This window comes from Brienomyrus brachyistius, chromosome 2, assembly GCF_023856365.1.
Source record: "Brienomyrus brachyistius isolate T26 chromosome 2, BBRACH_0.4, whole genome shotgun sequence".
In the NCBI taxonomy this organism is placed as follows: Eukaryota; Metazoa; Chordata; class Actinopteri; order Osteoglossiformes; family Mormyridae; genus Brienomyrus; species Brienomyrus brachyistius.
This window is the reverse complement of record NC_064534.1, coordinates 8,867,941-8,889,731: the sequence shown is the minus strand read 5'-3', so window position 1 is coordinate 8,889,731 and position 21,791 is coordinate 8,867,941. Positions and strand designations below refer to the sequence as shown.

Sequence of the window (21,791 nt, the reverse complement as noted above, 5' to 3'; positions counted from 1 at the left end):
TTGGGGCTCAGCATGGCTGTTCACAGAGCATGAACCTTCAAGCTGCCTCCTGCTCGGTCTCCAGTAAATCTTCGGCGCTTTGGTTTTTTAATCTGGTTGTTTGCTTTTTTCACTCTTTGAACCAGGTCCTGCTGTCCTTCTCCAGTAAACCTTGTCCCAGAACCTCCCACTCAGTCAGCGGCATTAACCTGATTCCTGAAGTGCTCTCACCCATATACGTGTCTGCATGTCCCATGGAGAGCATGAAGGAAGAGGTGAAAGCAGTAGTTGTCCATGGCGATGAATGAAGTATCATTATTCTAATATTCCATTCTGTTTGCGTTTGTCTTGTGTTAGGTCTTGATCCAAAAAATGAGAATCTTAGTGATACCTGCATGACCTCGCTGGAAGCCGAAACGACCGCAAATCACATCAGAGATCCACATTAGTGAAACTTCTGTTTTTGTTGCAGGGCGCTCTCCCACATCATGATCTTACCCCCCCCGCTGCCGAAAAGCCAGTATCCTGCCGGGAAAGCCTGACTGCAAATGGGGAGGAGGTCTGCTTTTTCCTATGGGCCATTACCAATGCAACGCTGGAAACAGACTGAACTAAATATATGCAGATACTAAGGGGGGGGGCTGCATCCACTCGGCGGGATGCTAAGGAAAACAAATGTTGGGCAAGGCGAGCAGCATGCATTCTGCTGCGTTCTGATGAGTTCCTTCATTTAAAGAGATGCCGGGGGAAGGAAGACGAGTCCAGATGTATGTGGTGGGGGGGGTGGGGGGGGGGGGGGGGCTTCATCCAACTCTCCCCCGTAGCCCTCAGAGGCCCCCCGAGAAAAAGCAGATATGGGCTATGCGGTCAGATGATGGCAATTTTAATAAAGTAGTCCTTTCCGTTGGCTGTTGTCTTTAGATAATGCAAAATCAAATATGAAATTATGCTCAGAGCAGAGTCAGGATTCTGTTGAGAACAGAGGAGTACGTTACATTACAATACAACCTCCTGAACCCCGTAAAATGGGTGGAGACCTTACCCGCGCCCACGCCCCCCAACCCTTGGTTGAGATGATACAGCACATAAATTCAGCATTTAACTACGTTATATGTTCGGTTTTGCAGATTCCTTTATCCATGCTACTTCCAAAGTTGTGCATTTTTGTATTTTTTTTCATCCAAGGTCCTTTAATTTAATTGCCCACAAGAATCGATTGGAGGTCAAGCTACCTGTACAGTTATTTTGCTATTTAGTCTTTTGGCAAACAAGCGTGCGGCCACCAGCTTGGAATACCTGTAACACATATTTATTTCGTGCCCGTGTTTGTGCTGACAGGTGGAGTTGTCTGGGACCCAGGTGTTAGCTGACAGCCGTTAAATGACACTCTGATATGTAATCGACCAGGTTAGGATCAGCTAAGCTGCCGTGCAGGGAGGTGGTCAGGAGAAGGTCACCCGAATTGCAGCTTGCTGTGTCGCCTGCCCGCCCCATCATTCCTGTTACTGGCTGTTAGGACTAGATTGTGTTTACTTCTACCTTGCTATGAGAAAGGCTGCAGATTTAAATTATAATTTAGACCTCCTGATGACACAAACCTGACTGTTTCACACCAGGGCCCCCTTAACCTGATACGAACCTGGCTGAGAACATCCAAAAATGTTTACCCACCCAGCAGAATGAATGCTCAACATGCAGCAAATCCCCTGCTTACGTGGAGTGTGCATTTTAAACGATGATGGTTGTTATTTTTCAGTGTTGGCCACTTAATTCAAATCATTCGCTTGCAGGTTGGGCTCATCCAAGTAAATAATTCAACTCAGGCTTTGAGTGCTCAGTGTCCTTCCCAACATGCTCTACCACAGGAATCACCAACATGGTGCCCACGGGCACCAGGATGCCCCCAAGGACCACATGAGTCTCCTGCGGACCTGCTCTAAAAATAGCACAACTCACCAGTGAGCAGCGTCTACAATTTACTTTCATCCTGTTGTTATTCTTCTTTAATCACATTGACATTTACTCAAACTGGTAACCCTTCATATGGCTCCATACCCGTGAAGTAGCTCTGAGTTTCGAAAAGGTTGGTGGTCTATGATCTAGCTAGCGGGCTTAGCCAGGTATCAGAAAACAGGTACCGACATGCCACAGTCAGAATCGTGTAAGTGAGCTAACAAAAGTCAGATCAGGGTGGAGGCAAGAAAAAAAAATCTTTGTAGTTTGATATTCGAGAAAGCAAAAACTCTGCCCCCCCCCCCCCCCCCCCCCCCGGCATGCTAACATTAAGCAGACCAGAAAGCATTTTGTGGGGGTGTTTGTGTAGTGCTATCTTCTGTCGTGCTATATAACTGGCAGGTAAATTAGCTGCATTAAAAGGTAAATTGCTTCTAGGCTAGGCACTGCCATAAATGCAGATATCGGGGGAGGTTAAAACAGACGATGACTGCAAAATTGGCGCAAAGTAATTGGTTAGACGCGATGGCTGCTGGATGCTGAGTAATGCTGAAGTTTCTAAAACAAAAGTTGTTTAAGGAAAAGAAACAATTTGTCTGCAGGAGCCACCTTAAAATCCAGCATCAGCAACACAACTCGCAAATATGTCCGCAATCCAAAAATGTATTTTTTATCACTAAGGCAAGCACAGAGGAAAATTTAAATGATAATGAGTTGCTTCAGTTGGGATGGCAAGCATATCTGTATGACATGGGGGTAGGAGGATGGAACGGGTTTTACAAAGCAGAGGGTTGAAAGGATAACCTCGGCTTCATCAAAGCAGGCATGTCACAAGGACACAGGTTGGCTGTTGAGTCTGGGGAAAGTGCAGTGAAGTCTGGGCTGTGGTGGGAGATGGGGAGGTGGTTTTTCTTTATCACTGGCAATTGACTGCAGATAAACGAAAACTCGGCTTCGCCGCCCTCCCAGATCCTCATGACCTTACGCTGCCTTAAGGGTTCGGAAAGCATGTTGCAATAGAACTGCACAGATAACCTGCTAACGTGGGCAACAGCTTCCCCCATGAAAACAAATGCATTATAATAGCAAAATTTGCAACACCTGCATTGAAATAAACCGCGGCGATTCAAGTCTTTTCTGCCCTTTCAAAACAAACTCATGTAACTGATATTTAAAGTTCAGAATAGTGCAATGAAATACAAATGGTTGTAATTTTAATGGGATGGTGGCTTGTGAACAGCCTTCAGTTTGTAAAAGTACCTTTCGCTCTGAAAATGGAAGTAAGTCTGTCTGAAGAAACAGGGTTCTGTGGTACAATGTGGGGAATCGCAAGGAATTATCTCCTTCCTGGCTAATTCTTAGCTTCTCCATGGTTCGAGATGACAAGGCTGCACATAGTTCGGATGGAGTATTTAAATATCAGGTTATTTCCCGTCGACTGAAATGGAATCGTTCACATACATTTATGCAGCTTTCTATTTCTAATGACTGAACCACAAATGATTCAAGCATATGCACTAAATATTTTATTGCATCATTCGTTAAATTTGTAGCAAACAATATGGTATAGTAACACATGAGAAAAAAAAGTTGATATTTGCATAACAGAAAACAGAGGCTATATAAAATCTAGTGCCTTTATTAACTGTATAAAATTCTATATTATATAATTCATATAGTAATTATCTATAGTAATTATTATATAGTTCATGGAGAGATTCTTTAGTGTACAACTCCGTTTGTCTGTTATTACATAGCATGCGCTGGTTAGGCTAGCAGTCCTGCAAGCACATTCATAATCCAGTGAGTGAATAAAATAATAACAATCAAATTTAATGAAAATGAAAACCATAGCTGCCCAGGAACCATTTTGGTCAATGAATCGCCAAGCCAATGAGCTGGAGGTGTAATTAAATCTTTATTTTATAATAATGCAGGCTACTGCTCTTTGGGAAAAATATACTCACAAATGCACAAATTCGGAGCAGCTACTGGAGGGTATAATTATTCTCTGCAACCAGGTTATTATGTCTTACTAGTGCATTTGTGCACAATTCCAGGGCTCCCCACTGATTTTCCTGTAAGGATCAACTTTTCCTTCATTTCTTGAGATGAACTTTATGTGAAACACAAAGATCTTGGCCTCAGCACGCTGACCATTCACTGCTCTCATTTGTCAAGCCGACTGACCCCTACTTGCACTGAGTTTGTACTCTCTGACTTATAGCAGGGGGGCAGATGTTATAAAGCAGATCTCAGAAGCTTTGTGTTCTACGTCGTTTTTTAATTTATAAATTAATTTAATTCAAATCAAGCAACGCAACTTCTACAATTCCCCTCATGGTGTCACCCGTCGTTAAACAGGTAACCTCCCATTAAATGGACTGATCAAGGCAATGACGTGTTAAATACAAAAGAAAATAAAATCTCGTTAACCAAAATTGACATTCAGTCATTTTTACATATGCAGAAAAAAGGTGTGCTGTAACTTAACGGCGAAACCTGTGGGCAGTGGTGGATTAATGGTTAGGGAAGTGCAGTTGTAATTGAAAAATTGCTGGTTCAAATCCCCAACTGACAAGCCACCACTGAGATGCCCTAAGCAAGGTGCTGCTCTCTGGGTGCTGAATTAACTGCCCCCTGCTGTGTCACATAGGGGTTAAATGCAGAGGACACATTTTGTTGTTGTGTGCTGTGGTGTCTCAACAATGACAACTGATCACTCAATTCCAATTCTAAAACTCTATGTAGAACATACTACGTGTTTGACACCTCTGTGCAGTCATTCTCATTGTTCTTAGAGTGTTGCGCTCAGAGTGGAATTAAATTTGTGAGGCTTCCTGTACTTGGCTAGTGTTTCTCTGGTGTTTTTGATGGCTGGCCTTGTGGGTGTGGCTCTCGGTGTCGCGTCTCAGGGTCCATGGTCTGCTTAGCCAGGGTCCTGTTCCTCTGTTCGTGGTCCTCAGCGGCTGGAATCCCACAACTGGCATTTCTTGGGTTTTCTGAGTGTTTTACTTTCTGTGTTTCTGTCCCACTTCAAGTTTCCTGGATCCTGTCTGGGTTTTCCAGTCCTGTGCGCCTCAGCCTGCCTTCCTGTGCACCTCCACTGCCACGGCCCTCAGGAGATGGCTAGTTAATGTTCTCTGATGGTCTTGCCCTACCTGGACCTCACAGACTTTATTTGAACATGATTACTGTATTAAGACTACTGCATATTTTTCATGTTTTATGGAACTTTATATAATACATATTTAGCCAGTTTCCATAGAATAATCCAACAATCTCCAGATCTGTTAAAGAACACATTTTTTCCTTCTTACATATTCATTTACATTCGCTTAATCATTCATAAATAAGACAATACTGGTTTTTAAATACTTTTTTGTCCTTTAAAAAAAGTTCTTCGTGACAGTCTATACCAACATCATTCTTAAATATTAATAGTAGGTCTGGCATCGTTAGCTCTGCTATGGTTACTGTTCTTCATTATATCTGTTTAAGTTTTGAATGACTTAGTCGATATCCATCACCCCTTTATCCTGAATCCCTTCCGATTAGTTTTGATATGCAGGTCAAGAAAAATATCTTCTCATAATGTCATTTAATGTAGGGCAATTGTGTTTGCTGTAATTGTAATTCTTGTGTGTGTCTGTGTTTCTTATATCACACCTGATGACTTTCAGTACTTATCATTAGTTATAAAGCAAATATCCCAAAAAAATGATGGGCAAACGGGCTGCCGTGTCGGTCATGCCAGTCATCTTCATATGACCCACGCTGCGGGTTAGTCATCTCCGCAACATGAATGCAACGTCGTAAACGCAGCTCGCATCGTTAATCAACAGGGTGCCTAAGTGGCTCTGACTACTGCCCTTGTCTCCAAACGCCCCCTTTCCAGCGTCAAAGAGCCCCCCCCCTCCCGTCCTCCTTGATATTTATGCAGCTGGAGCTCTGGCGCCACAGCCAGTTCGCGGTCCACGGAAGGATGACCACGGGGCGGCTGCACATCGCGATTCATTGCTCCGAAGCTGCGCCAGGGGCTCGGATCGCTCTTCTGCCAACTTATTTGCGCAGGTCTTAACTCCTTAGCGGGAAAAGCTTCATTTTTAATGCAACCATAGACATGCGCGTCACGTGAAAGCATTTATCCCCAGTGTAGTTCATTCTCCGTTTCATTTTCATGGGACACAAGCGCTCTGCAGGTAGTGATTTTGGCCGGGCTATGATGGAGATGTGACAGCGGGTACATGCATCCTATTGCGGGGATTCGGGACTCACTGCCCGTGACTGTGGCGGTCCGGAGTGCTGTATGAACGCAGGAAGCGCGGACAGCGGACAGGAAAAAAAATCGTGATTAATTTTCCAAAAGTGGGGCTTCTATAATTATCGGATTATCTCTTGAGAAATGTTTTTGTTTTCAGTCATTTGGTTTTTATCCGAGACTTCTGCGGCACCCTCGCTGACGGCCGAGCAGATGAGCATGGGCATGGTGAGTGACACATAAAAGCCGGTAGCCGCCGGTATTTTTATTTCTAAAAAAAATCAAAAAGGGAAACAGAAACGATCGATTAACGTGGCATGTAATTAAACGTTTAACCTTTTTTAGACGTGCGATCGATTAAAAAGCTGTTAAGGTAACTTATAGGAAACGTTACTTTTTAGACTCCTGCGCGTTTCAGAAAGAAGAAATAGGGGGAAAATAAAAACGTTGCCTGCACGATAAATAATTTGAAATTACATTAATGGCAGGCTTACGCTATTCAAGTATCAATTAATTTTTCATTATACGTAGGGTAGCTACTATTAAACATTTCAAGTTTTTTCCGACTTTTACCATTGACGAAGAGAATCTATAGTAACATTTAATTGAATTTCACCTATGTGTATGTTATTAATTCTTTTGATAACAGATGCAAGTTGTTTTTATATAAGCACGTGTCACGAACATAAACTGAAATAAAATGTGTTTTTTTTATATGAGTAGCTCATTCCATAGCTCATTTATTCGACTCATTAACAGCAGGAGATTTATGTTAAGTCATTTGAATACATTGTTACTTGTACCTGAAAAACAAACAAAAAAAACTATTTAGATTATGCCACATTGAAATCACAACTTTCGCGTCACGGTCTTATGGCCGTTGTGGGTAAACTGCTTAGGCGCTGGTTGTCGTAATTTAGCTGATTAACACAGCTCCTCCTGGGGGGTGGGGAAGCGAAACAAATTACAGTAATGTAGGGGAGAATCGGGAGGGAGGTCTGAGTGGGAGGCAGCCTCAGATGAACTTCATTAACAAATTAGGTAGTAGAGTGGAAGTGTCACAGGGTAATCATGATGATGATGATTATTATTATTATTGTCATAAAAGTTATTATTAGTATTATCATTGCAATCGTCGTCATTTATTATTATTATTATTATTATTATTATTATTATTATTATTATTATTATTAATGATAATAATGCTATATTTTATAAAGGAAACTGAAAACTAACACTCAGCGCCAATCTAACTTTATGTTAAGAACCAGTAAGCCACTTTACTAAACTACATAACATGTAGCCCACCCAGACACACCAAATAAAACACAGATACAGCCGGCAGCATAAATGACTAACCATGTAAAATCTGCACACCAGGGCCGTAGGCAGCTATGAGGTCACCGAGGTCTGCACTTTGATTTTTGTAAGAGCTAAAAATAAAATTTGAAGCAAAATATTCACCTGAAAAAAATTAGGCAAACTAACATTTCACATAACTAATTGCTTAAAAAAATTAATAAACAGCTTATGATGGGGACGATATCAATAATATGATTGATAAGACCATCCTACCCCCCCACCCCCCGGCCACAGCCTTGCTGAACCCCACCCATAATGGTCATATTTACTCTTAGTCAAATCGCAGAGCTGCTCAGGGGGCTATTAAAAGTGATCATCATCTATAAAAGATTTTTTTAAGGAAGCATCATTAGGGCGTATGGTTCGGTGGCGTTTGCAGTGTTATTAATGGACTGTGAAAGTCTTGAAGCTGTGGGTCTAACAAAGAAAATTGCCGTGCGAGATGCTGCTGTAATTTCTGAGCAGTAGATTGAGGGATCGTAAACACTCAGAGTCGTCTGGGGGCCGCTACCCATCACGCAGTTCGGATCAGTTATCATGATGAAAGCCTTAAATGCACAAAAAATACTTCACACACATTTTCATCCCCAAGGACTGTAAAGGGGGGAGAGGGGCAAAGGATGCCTGTCAGATGAAAGGAAAAGGATGTAGATATCTATAAATATCTCAGTGCAAGCGATCTGTTTTTGTGACTAACAGATTTCAGGGGAAAGCTGTGAATCATATCATTTTTCAGCCTAACCTTTTGCGACTTACTAGGTGCACCATAAGAAGAGTAGGGGACAGGAGGAGCTGTAACTCTGCCTGTTTTTATGGTCAAAATTCTGCTTGCATGAAACTGGAGTGTGGCTGGGAAGATGGTCTGAGTTATGTAGAATTACACAATTCTCAGCATTAAAGCAAGATTTAGAAGTTTAAAGGTGGGACCTCTGTGCCCTCAGGCACCCACAGCCCCAGGCTAACAGCCCCAAACCTGTGGCGTAAACTAATTAATTTGTTCTATATTTCAGGGGTCATTTAACGTGAAGTTTTCTGCTTAGAGTTTCTGCTAATGGACAAGTGAAATGTTGCTGCTGATTTATTGGACTTTTATTAGGCTGGGGATGCTTGTCCTTTTCTCATTTATTTAGCTGATGCTTTCATTCATAGTGAATGAGAAAGCAGAGTTAGCCAGTCTGTGGAGCAATTAGCGGTTAAGGTCCTTGCTCAAGACCCCAAGGGTGAAATTACTCTATCGACCACGGGCACCCGAACCAGCGATCTTCCGATCACAGGCACGGAGTCGTGACCCCACACCCATATACCTTTCCTTTGCAGTGTCCTGGATTTTCCAGACCACTTCCCTTGGCGGAGCGCAGACCTAAAGTGGCAGGAAGCTGGTAGCATCTGCTGGCTTGTGCTCTGCAAGCAAAGACCTGCATTGTCGTGTTTTCGAGGCAGGGAAGCGCCGGCCCTGGGTGAGCCACCCCTGTTGTGTGCTCAGATCACAGGGTGCACTGTTCTGGCGGTGGTGTTGATGCCGTGACCGCGCTCCCTGCCCCCCACCTCCGCTGGGCTGAATTAGACTCTGGAGTCTTGCAGTGCAGGGCCCTTGGCCCCCTGTCACCTGCTGTATCTTGCCCATGGATGAGTTCTTAGGGCCAGGCATGGGTACAGCTGAGAGGAGGGAGAATGATAATATCATGAATAAAAGGAGCGACAGCAACGGCAGCCTTTGCATCTCCTCTTTGCTTACTCTGTCCTCGCCTGCTGCTTTCACCGAACACTTGTGAGCGCACGTCTGCTCACACCTAATGCTCCAATAATACACGAGCCATTTCAGAGATATTTCTGAAGCAGCATTAAATTAATTACGTGCTATTACGATTCACGATGGAAAAATGACGTGGAACAGCAGAATCACCCACTGAAATTCAAGAAGAATTGGGGAACGTGAATATCTTATTTAAATGTTACTGAAGAATGAAAACACAGCTTTTCTCTGATAATGACAAATAACAGCACTTTTCATTTTCTCTCTGGCTAAATAGAACTTGTATCATATTTAAGTAATTAAATTAAATGAGGATTGTGGGGTTTAGCACAAAAACGTAATTATTTAAATGCCAGCTCCTTAAAAATGGCCTAAAATACTACAATCACAAATCTAAATTAGTCAGAGGCCACTCGGAATTATCCAGAACTGAGTTTCTGGTTTTTGCGTAATAGGCTGTCATAGTGGGTATGTACAGTGACGGAGGCAGGCAGTGTTATATTGATCAAACGAAACAAGGCTTCAATTATTAAGGACAAAAGGCACAGTATTCAGAACCCGGCAAACACATGCATTAGTCATAGCATTTATTTTGTGTGTCAATGTGTGAATTCTCTGGTATATCACAAGAGAGAGATTTATTCTGCTTATTAATTCACTGTGGCATCTTGAAGCTGAAGTATTATGGGGGGGGGGGGGGGGTTCCCACAAGGATCTTCAGTACTGCCACACAACTAAAAGTACAATTATTTCAGAAATATTTCTTGCTGAAGACAGACAAAAAATGGCGACATTTGTTGATTATTATCTTTACGTAATCAAATAATTACTTAGAATCATGGGAGTTGCTGCCATTAAATCTCAGGGGGGACGTGTCCCCCTCGCATTTCATAATTATTTGTTTGGACCCCCCCCACATTTAACATAAAATATTAGTTTTATGCCAGTGTGCCCCCCCCCCCCCCCACCATCAAAATGTTTCTGATGCCCCTGCTTAGAATGAATGTCTTAAAAAAATGATGGCAGAGTTGTTTTTTCATATTTAAGGGATACGGGATGTTAATTTGCCCCAAGCTCAGTCTGCATGGAACTTCCACGTTGTCCAGTTTGTACCGTAATTCCCCTTATACTCCAAATGTGTCATGCTGGTGAATCAAGTGCTTCCTGTATTGGGTGGTGTCCTGTTCATGATTGGTCTCTGCTGAACTGTTACGTCATTTAGATGAGTGGCTATTGAAAGTAGATTAGATTAAGAAGGTAGACGGCGAGCATTTCAGCTCAATTAAGGAGGTTGGATGTGTTGGTGTGTGAAAAGGAATTTAAGGCATTTGTGCCCAATGCACCTTTATACGTTACATATTTTGCCTGGTAAAGGATCGTCATCATAGCCCACAGGCCACAGATGTCCCAGAGTTAAGTGATTAGGCACTTCCTGTTCATTGTTGTCTCTGGAGAGAAATGGCTGTAATTGGTCTCCAATCAAATTGCCCGCTACAGTAAAAGACCTCTTGAATGCTTACGCACATTATCCATGTGCTCAGATCAACAGTCTGAAGCGAGGGCAGCACTAACTGGCAAACAGCGAGTTGCCACACACATTATTTATCCTCGTTATTTAATCTCATCACTGATTATTCTCCTGGGCCTTTATCCTGGATAAGCACTTTGAAGAAGGACAGGTGATTATTCCAAAGTGTAAGAGAGGGGATGAAATTCACGCAGAGCGACAGTAATGTGAATGTATACCTGACCTAACTGGCATAGGAGGGATGACATGGGGCGATGGGGCGAGGACTATAACTGTATCACTGGCATGACAAACATGAAAATGAAATGGCTGAAATAGAGCTGTCATTGCAGGATATATGGCAAAATTATTGAAAGCTGACTTTCTGGAGCAAATCACGATTCCAAAAGTTCCTTTTGAGGACATTATAGCCAGAGACGATAGAACAGTGGGATCTCCGGTCCACGTTGCCCTTGAAGCATCCTATACCGTAGGTGGTGTGTGACTCAGTGGGTTAGGGCGCTATGCCTGTGATTGGAAGGTCACTGGTTCAGATCCCATAATCAGTAGTTTGTTTCACCATTGACCCCAATTGCACCAGGCACTGTCTGACCTCCCTTTCTCAGCTGTGTGTTGCTTTGGATAAACGCGTTTGCTAAAAACGTGTAACGTGCACCACGGCCTGGCAAAGGCAGCAGCCATCTCGCATGGTTCGTTTCTCCACAATTATCATGCCCTTCATGCTGTACCGAGCCCCTAATTGATCAACTGAGCAGCTCTGGAAGAGGTCCAGTCAGATACTCAGACAGGAGATTTCCAGTTCTCATGTCAGCCAGACCCCTGCTGTTATACTCACTCCGAGGCCCTAGGAATCAGCCTAACAACCCCCCCCCCCCCAAACACACACCCCCTCCAATTGCAAACTGTGTGGTGAAGGCCACCATTGTCTTTTCTGTGACATAACTACAAAAATTCCCAATTTGCAAGGTTCACTTTTATCTAACTATACAAGTGGACAAAAGATGGGGAACATAAATTGTGTAAGGCGATATTAATAGCTGTAGGAAGACTGCAGTGTAGGTTTGGAGTTGGGCTCCTTTGAACATCGAAAATCGGAGTTCAGCAGGCAGTTACGTACCAGTGATTCTCACTTCTTCATCACTCCCCGCCTGCCCTTACCAAAATAAACAAGAGGGAAATGCTCAACAACCTGCGCCTCTTGAACCACCCCAGGGAGCAGAATCATTACACAGATGTGTAAAGTGTCATTCTCTGTTTTCTGCTTTTGAAAGGAGAACGCATCACCCGTTTAAAACGCTTGTCAATTCTGCAAAGAATCGCCCCCGAAATCCCCTTCAATAACAGTCCTTCCAGGTAATTTTCAAGCTGATATTCTGGTTGTTTGCCTAATTAGCATTTTTCAGGTCTTAACAAGGCATGGATTTATAAAATGCCTTCCTCAGATAAGGGGCACCACAAAAGGCCCCATTTATAAATATAAAGAGGCTTTTGATATGCAGAGCAGAATCAACCTTGACTCTCTTCAGATGGTTTTAAAATAGACCGCTTGATATACGCTGTAGTTCCAGATGTGTTCATTTCCATAACTTGCACAGAGATGTTCTTGACATGTGAGTCGATTTGACAGCAGGAAAAATTGAAATGCTGTGAGGTGTCGTGCAGTTAATTTCTCTCTAATAATGACAATTCAGTGCCTATCTAGTCTGTCGTTCTTCTACCATGTCTATTTGCATGACATCTGAGATCACTCCTTGTTACACAAATTTGCCGTTGAGCTGGATGTAATTCATCCATAGTTTAGAAAGCAGATTTATTTGTCGCAGAAACAGGGTCACAGGAGGTGACAGCCAGAGGTATTTAGCCATCAGTGCAGTACCTGACTGCTAGTCTCTGAAGCTTGTCATGCAAAATAGCCATCATTTCCCTTTCAGAACTTGTTTGTGTTAACAAAGGAGCTTGGCAGGTGGTATTGCCCATAGCCTTTACTGTAGCATACTGTGGTAAATTGCTATCAATCCCAATTATGAAGGGAACACAGAGTAAGAAGCCCTTAGTCAGTTGCCTTTCTGTGGCCTCTTAGTCCACTTGTATAAAAGCGGTAAAAATAGAGTAATCATCAGAGTAGAGGAACCCAAACAGAGAGGCCCAACATGGTTATGGGTTGCGGTCAACTGGGATGCCTTAATCCTGTATGTTGCTCCCATTATGTACATCCCAGTATGTACATTGATGATACTAACCCAGGTGTGACTGAGACAGTCAGCATCGCACAGGCCAGCAGTAATGAGCGCTAACAGGATGCAGCTGGTGGCTGCTAATTGCCCCAATCAGGAAGTGGGACTGTCTTCCCTAGTGTAGCTTAAAGTCAGAGCCAGGGGGGAGTATCAGAGAGAAGGGAAAGTAAGTCAGTTGTGAATAGGCAAGATGGAGGATATCCGCCCTAAAGGGATTGCTGCCTCCTGCCTGACTCCATCCATGCCAACAGAAAGGGATGACGTGCTAACTCCATGGTCTCCACCTGCCCTTCTGCAAATTGTCCTTGTTCCCTAAATAAGCTTCACCCCTCAAGGGCTGCTTGCCTGCACTCTCATCTCCTGTAACTCCCTGCCCACCACACCTGGCTTGCAGTTCTGCCTCTGATGGAAGCTGCACATCAACGGCCCTGTTCTTCGTCTCCATCAATTCGGATTCAGTATATGGACTTAATGCCAAAAGGCTGACATTTTAAATCACAAATGTCACATTATTAAGGGAGTTACTCAAGCTGAAGTGATCCGCTGAATATCCAGCCCTTTCAACTGTAAACCTTTAAGCCATGTTTTTTGCTTAAGATAATGTTTGTTAAGGAATAACAATGAGAGTTGTATGCGCACTGCATCTTTACCATTGTCACTGCGCTCTCTTATTCACTATGCATGTTTTGTATTTACCAGTGAAACTTAACAGCTGCAGGCTAAAATGTTACAAGCTCCCGCTGTGTCCTTAAAGATACCTAACATGAATTGCTTTGCTACGAATCCTCCACAGATGTACCAGATTGTTAGCAATATGCAGCAACTGCCTTGGGCGTAATTGTCTGCTAAGCAAATAAATAATGATGACATTATGTTTAAATACAGCGATAACAGGAACAAACAGTACGGCATAGTATTGTGGTGTAGTTCAGAGGGTCATTTCGGCTTGTTTTTGACCAGAGGTGGAAGGTTCAGCATCAGAAAGTAGAAATCAAGACCACGATTGTCCAGTTATTTTAAAGAGTCACATTGACAGAGTACTCAACTGGTTCACTGCAATTTAATATTGGTCTTGATTTGTACTTTCTGAACCTGAACATTCCACCTCTGTTATTGACCCATACAGACGTTCGGTGTGGAGTTACAATGTTTTCCGCTTCTTCCCATGAGCTTCCCCCCTACAGCCCAAAGACCTGCATGTTCTACAGTAACCAATGATGTTTGAATATATTTTACACCAAGTGTTACCCAGGATAGACACCTGGTAACATAGGCGAATTGATGGATAAGGCGAAAGTCTTCAGACCCACAGAGGGTCCTTTTGGATTCACAGTACTGTAGGTGTACAATGGCTATGTTCCCTACTGGCCCATTATACGATTTTGATGAAATTTCTCTGCAGAGAATCCGTGTCTTTGACGCACTTTCCACGGAACAACTTCCCTCCACATGGCAAACTCCACCCTCTGGATGTTGGTATTATTTTAGCTGAAGTGGCAAGAAGCTTGTTTCATCGGTGATTTCAGAAGTTAAACAACAGCCAGTATCTATGTCTTTAGAAGAGAGATCCCAAGTGTCAAAACCATTTCTGTAAATATTCTGCAGGCATGTTGGTCGAAATTGCTAATTAAGACACCGCAGCTATTGCTGAAGTGGTATAGGGTAGTGTATTACAGACTGAAATACCTCAAAGTTAAAATACCTCAAACTCTCAAAGTTGTAACTGAAATTATTATTATCTATGTACTACTGAAAGTTGAGTCAGATAACCCCATGAGTTAAAAAAAAAAAACATTAATTAAGGCTGATTGTCAGTCAGCATGAAGCAATTTGCTTAAAGACCTGAGTTTCTGATTTAGTGGTTCGATGTTCTGTTCCCAAAAGCACTGCTGTACTCCCTGGTAAAAGATGTAATTTTGAAATGCTTCAGTAAAGAACCCTGCTGTACATACTCACATGGGGTAAAACATCTCTGCTACACAACGACCTAAACTCAATCCGAACATTTTCAGAGAAACATTTCTTCTGAGGCCGAGGACTCATGGTTAATAAGGCATGGGCTCCAGTGAACAGGAAGAAGTGCAGTTCATGGGGAAAGTTTGTCCTTGTGCATCTGTTCTGGAAGTTTTGCAGTAATGATCAGAAGCATGGATCCCTTGGTGGGCAAGTTACCCTGCGCAGTGTAGAATTCAACACAGATTTCGGCCTGTACAGAAAAAGACAGAGGACTATTAAATAATTAAACACCTCAGTCCAACAGAAACAAAATAATTGCCGTGGCATGAAAAAATCTGACAATAAAAAAGACACTAAATAGAGTTAAATGGGGAGAAAAAGGAAACGAATGTGGAAATCGGGAACAGGGAGGCGCAGTGATGCAGTAATCTTTTTTAATACACGTATGCGATGGTCATCTGCTGTGCAGGTCTACAGGGTGTGATTTCTCAACCGGGAAATTTTTTATTGGTTTCCGTGGCAGCTGGTAATAACATTGCTCAGATCTCTGCCGTAATACATTTGGTGTAAAATAATTGGGCATGTTTATGATAGGGAATTAAATGGTTCAAGAAAGTATCAAGGGCATTTACTGATGTAAGGGCTCAAAGGTTGGAGCTGTGAGGGTTTAGCCTATGTCAGCTTTATCTACCTGTAACTGCCTTGACCACCTGAGGATTAGCAGTAAATAAATGTGGGAAAAAAATAAATATTACAGTGAGTTGACTCACTGCATTTCAGTGCCTGTCTTTTTGTCGGCAGCATCACCTGTGCATGTTACCGAGGAACATTGATAACCTCACAACATCTAAAAACTGTAAAAGTGAGTGGAACTTATATGTCTCCCGCTGAGAGGCTACATCCTCTTTCCTATCTGGGCCAAACTAGCTGTCAAGCGATCGATATGGGGCGCATTTCATGAAGGGAAGCAAAAGCAGGCAGGAATCATTTTCTCTCCCAGTGCGAATAAGAGCATGTCAGCTGTAATCCCCATCCGCCCGGCCTGCACGGCCCCATGAGGCCATGCCCTCCCCACCGAGAGGCAAAATATCTTGGGCTAATCACCGATTGTGTGTCACTGAGGTCACGCTCCTGTACCAGGGGGACCCACAAGAGTAGAGTGGTTAAACCGACGTGAGGCATGATTACACTGCTACTTCCTGATGGAGGCTCCCATTTTATAATAGCTGGTGTGAGAGGGAGCATCACCTGACCTCCCAGCTTCCTGTCCAACTGTGTGGAAAAAAAACACACAATATCAACAACAACCAGGATGAAATACGACACTGTAGGAAAAATTCTACTCTCTGATTTCAGAGAGAAATGACTGTCTGTCTCATACATTTCAGTGCCACTTTGATTCCGCTCCTCTAGTAATTATCATTACTGATTCTCTTGGTTTATTTCTTCTTATGGTGCTTTTTCACTGGTATCCAGGAACCGAGTCGTACTGTGAAGAGAGACTAGTTACAGTGCAGTTACTGCTAGGTTCTGGTTTGGGTTTGTTGCCAGGTTTTGGAGAACGACAGCGAAGTAAAACCGAAGACGTGTTTATTTATTATTCACACAGTGAACATCGTAATTTAATATGTGCTAATTTCCTAGCACATCTGTGAGAATTGCTGTTTTACGTCAACATCAACTAGCAGAATTTAAGAATATGTCCTTTCTTTCTTCAGATAAGAATGATGTAATTTATGTATTAACCCAGGCATCATCATTAAGCATATTGGCAGTCAGACCTGAGGAAAAAAAAAACTGTCATTTCACCAGAATACATCCCCTAAATGCAAAACACCGTGCACATCCGTGCAAATCCGTGCACATTGACCAATCAGATGGTGGTGACGCAATTAGCTACGTTTGGTCACGCTTTCAGCTGCCCATGTTGACACGGTGCGGCTTGGGTACGGCTCAGTTCTTGGTGGCAGTGGAGAAGCGCCGTAGCTGTTGAAAAACAGCAAGGTCATTCATGTTTGGAAGAGCAAACTGTGCTTTCAGATACATTTTCTTCCCTGCGACATTCAGAATGGCATTTTTCTCATTGACCTCCAAAACATTTTGTTGTGAGATTTTGTATTAAAAGACGACAGGAAACACTTGGTATGGAGTGAAGAGGTGTGACTTCAGCCTGAGTGGAATCCTGCTTATCGCAGATTAAGTGCTTTTATTTACTTTCTAAGTTATATACCTTTTGCTAGCTGTGGGAGACTAAGGGCATTTTGCAGTAGTCTGTGAACTGCCTTTCAAATAGTTCAGTAAGACGTAAGTCCAAAGATACCTCAGTTAATAAAACACAACTAACCCAAGCAAAGATTGCTTAACATGTTAGTTATTAGTAAGGGCAGTCAGAAGGGTTATGGGGTAAGATGAAGTCTGGTTGCTTAAGAAATATTTTTATTGGTCAGTGTGGAGCACTGCCAAGTTTAAGTTCATTGCGTTGATGTTTTAGCTGATCTCAGTGATATTTTTACATTTATTCCATTTCAGAGGTCTTTAGCCTGAACGTTCCTCCTTTACAGTACATCCTGTTACATTTTCCCTACCTCTGGTCATATTAGTTCATCAAAATTTCACCTACCTCTGCCTCTATGAAGAAGTGATTTGCCTGTAGCAAAAAAAAAAAACGACCTGTAAGGTGTTAAGAGTCTTGGAGAAATATTCATGAAATAAGTATTTCATCAGTGAGAACTTCTAAATAATCTCAGAGAATCCTTGAAGTATACATGATTTCTGTGCTCTTCCGGAGGTTCTCTATGTATGATGTAATTATGTCTTAACCCAGGCATCATCATTAAGCATCCTGGCAGTCAGACCTGAGGAAAAAAAAACTGTCGTTTCACCAGAATACATCCCCTAAATGCAAATAGGGCTTCTGCTATGAGACCTTATCAACAATCCTGAGAAATGGACCGTGCAGGAAGGACTGGGATCATGTGACTGAGCACTGTTTTAAGCTGAAGTTATTACCTTTCGTTGGGCCAAAAAGCAGGCATATGAATTCATATTATGAAAGAGAATATACATGCAGCAATGACGAGGCCGAAGTCTCTTGGCTTCCTCATCTGTGTTTTGGATTTGGCAGGATGCAAGACATGGAGGCTGCGAGGCACCCTATCCGTGATGAACAGTTGTCCTTCTGAGCTGATGTTAGGTGTGAAGGTGGAGAATGCTTTGACATGATAGATATTCAAGGCAGACAACTGGGAGCTACATAGGAACTGTGGTTCTGTATTTCTGCGGCTATGCTGTGTAGTTTCTGACAGTGCTTTCACGAGGTGATTAATTTATCTGACAGTTACGGTTTCACTGCTCAGCTTTTCGAATGATTTTTTTTTTCTGTATTTCATGAAGCAGCTCAGTTCATGTGATTTTCTCAGGTGTGTAAAGGAGCCGGACGTGGATTGAACCAGCAGAGGTTTTGGCTACAGATGCAAATCCTGTTTAGGATAAGATAAGACAACCAAAGATAAGACAAGATGAGCTAAGATAATATAAGATAACCTTTACTGATCCCAGGGAGTAATCCTGCTGCATTATGGATCTCCTAAGTGTCCTGCATCTCCTTGCTTTGGCAAGGCTTCGCTGATCTTTTTCACAACAGTTTTACTGCTGGTTTTTCACAGCAGCCATTAATGTGGTGACAGCTGCCCTGACGCCTGTGTTTTCACTCAACAGAATAATCGGTAAAGTGATTCAAGGAGACGGGGCGTTTTTAGTTTAGCTTCCACGCAGGAAATCGTTCTCCCGTGCCATTTTTTCAGCATTGTGGGTACATTATTTTATTATGCATGTTGTCAACCATTAATTACAGCATGAAACTGTAGCACAGAAGTTCCTGCAGAAGCTTTGTCTTGATTGTTGATCGGCGTCACGACCTGATGTAGGACAGTAATGGGACTTTGTCAAAGCATCATTCAATAGGTTTAAAAGCTGGCCAAAGTTCTCTAAACCGCTTAATTATGATGTTGGCGTATAAATAAAATATTGTGGTATGTTTGACAGATCCTGCTGTTAGGCAAGTGTCAGCAAGGTAAATAGGATCTCTTTGAGAAGCAGACCCTTGGGCTCAAAGATTACGGGTGCCGTGTTTCACATGTGTGATGGACGGTCTTTGTGTTTTCATCAACTGTTAAATGAAACACATTAGCCACACCCTACCCTCACACCCCCTTCTCCAGAGCTCTCAGTACAATCCCCTCGCTCATTCATTGGGTTCAGCCGGGGTGTCGCAGCTGTGGGGGTGCAAGGGGGGGGGGGGGGGATTCTCTGTTCATTTGTATTCGTCAGCTTGAGGTTATTTCAGGACAAGAGGATGCGAGTCACACAAAGGTCACCGCATTGCTGCCTGTAAGTCATAGTTCTTGGACTACAGAAGATTTCAAAATAACAAAATAATCCCAAGCATAGCAACACCAGCGACCGGACACAAAACAAGAGGGGCCATTCAAGATGAGACATCACAGTTTTCAGTTAATTTTTGATTTTCTTTTTTCTTGGTTGATTTAATTTCTTGTGGGGACCTCACCGGCTATTTCTGTCTAGTGGGCTTTACAATATAATGATGAAGAGATTTAAGTTATTGCTGAGAATGGTCATTATCCGTAGAGAAAAGAGTAGGAGAAATTTACATATAGAGATGTTTTTGTCTTTGAACCTCTTTGTTGGACCGGTAATTAGTTTGTTAACTCTCTGCGTGATACTGTCATAGTTTTGGGGTATTTCACATTCATTGTGAAGCGTGCGACACCTTCTCGGATAGTTCATGAAATTGCTTGCATCTTTGTTATCCATTGTCCTGTTATTTCTACAACCATGTACTGGATAATTCCTGAAAAACACAAACTTTATTATTCTAATTAAAGACTCATTAATAAAACTCAATTGAATGCCACTTCAGATAATTACCTTCAGGAAATAGCATTAATTATGAAAGCTTTGAATTAATGTGTACCTCTATCTTGAAATGATGTAATTTTTTTAGTAGACCCAAAATCCGGCACAATGTCCTTTTCTGAGGGGGCTTCCAGGATGGGATGCTGACAGACATTCACAAGGGCAATTTGGAGACCCTAGTTCCTTTATCCATATTTCATTCCCACTGTGGAAGTTCTTTTTTTTTTTACTTTCTACTCCTTTTCCATTCTGTACAGTTTGCAGGGAGGATGGAGGGAGTGAATTAATGTGAGGCTCTGGGAGTCTGTGGATTCATTCTTCAGTCACTTTTAAACTGAGCCGCTACTCACTTCTGATGAGGAGATGACACCGTGTGCTGTTTTTTTTTCCATTTGCTGCTGGAAATCTCATCTAACAGCCAAACAAACATCTTTCTCCACTGAGCCACTGCGACCACCCTATCATTAACCTATCATATTGCTGAGGATGCCTTTAATGCTCGCATTGGACGAACCAGGCAGCACAGGTCTAATGTCCTGACAGTGTTTCTGTCGCATTAAAGCCGACTCAAGACTGTGTTGAAACGGTGGGATCACGTGAGAAGGCAGCAGCTAGTTTGCTGCACGGTGCTAACCTGCCCCTGTCACCCCCATTCGGCGTGAAAACACTTCCTGCTACTGTATGTGAGAAGCCGAGAATACAAGAGGGGTTTCAGACGCGTTGCTGTCAGTTAACGCCAGCGGATCTCTGCTGAGACCGCGGCGAACTTGCAGCCGTAGTTTTGCGGTCTGGCAGAGGGATGATGTCATGATTTAAATCTGTGTAATCTGAATAGCGATGCAGTGATGTAAGTCTGTATGATCTGCTTGACAATGCGATGATGTAGCTTTCTGACGTGTGCCTGTGTCTTGTGAGACCCGAGCGACTTCCCACTGTGACATTAGTCCCGATGAACAGCCTGTCTGTGAATTTCTAAGGCGTCCTGTAAAACACAGAGAGGTTGTGGAGGTTTTTGGGTGAAGTTTAAGACAAGACTCTCTTCGGGATCGGAGGCAGGAATGGGTCGAGTGGGATGTTTTGGAGAGGCAGCCCAAGTACCTCACTACTCCGGGCATGGGCTGAAACAAAGGCAGTCTCCCTGGCACTTTTGAGACGAGAGCTGGACTCACCTGGACACATAGAAGACTGGCTTTATACTGAGTACGGTGAAATCCAGGTGTGTAGAGGGGCTTCCCCGTGTTTCAAAGCCCCCTTTTTGGCTGGTAACTGAGCTTGACTGACCCAGAGGCGTAGAATCTTGTAAATTTGTGGGAAATCCTGGCCCATCCGATGGGGAGTGGACCCACAAGTCACTCTTAAGGTGTCACTGCTCACTGTAGAATGGAATGGGTGATTGAACTGGTACCTTTAAAACGAGATGAGTAGACAACCGGAGTAACATAAAAAAAATTACTGCTTTGCTCTCTTAAATCAGCATAGCATAAACTGATGAGGGCCAGGCCTTTTGCTTTCGGACACTTCCTTTCTGTAATACACAGTGAAATTGCTTTATACTCAATAAGATGATACAGATAGGTATTGTAAGTCCCCTGAAATATCCCTATCTTCAGTATGTTTCGCAAAGTATACATACATTTTCCAACCAATTTCCAGCCATGTATGCTGGTTGGGGTATTAAAGCCTGTCCTAGGTAATACAAAGATGCCTGAACTACAATCACACATACAGTAGCTGCATCATTTGGGATTGGAGGAGGCAAGCCAAATATCTGGGGGGGGGGGGGGGGGGGGGTATTGTGCAAACACTACGATAACGTCTAAGCTCCACAAT

The 21,791-nt window shown here is 42.8% G+C and overlaps 1 protein-coding gene across 2 annotated transcripts in view; it reads left to right on the top strand.

Annotated features, from left to right (window-relative positions):
* The first annotated feature begins 5,897 nt into the window (after positions 1-5,897).
* Positions 5,898-21,791, top strand: part of LOC125726650 (matrix metalloproteinase-17-like) — a 33,239-nt gene continuing 17,345 nt past the window's right edge. For both annotated transcript variants that reach the window (XM_049002994.1, XM_049003002.1), the window contains exon 1: positions 5,898-6,421. In XM_049002994.1, coding sequence (XP_048858951.1) covers positions 6,338-6,421 — 84 coding nt within the window. In that variant the 5' untranslated portion in view covers positions 5,898-6,337. The remainder of the gene's footprint in view (positions 6,422-21,791) is intronic.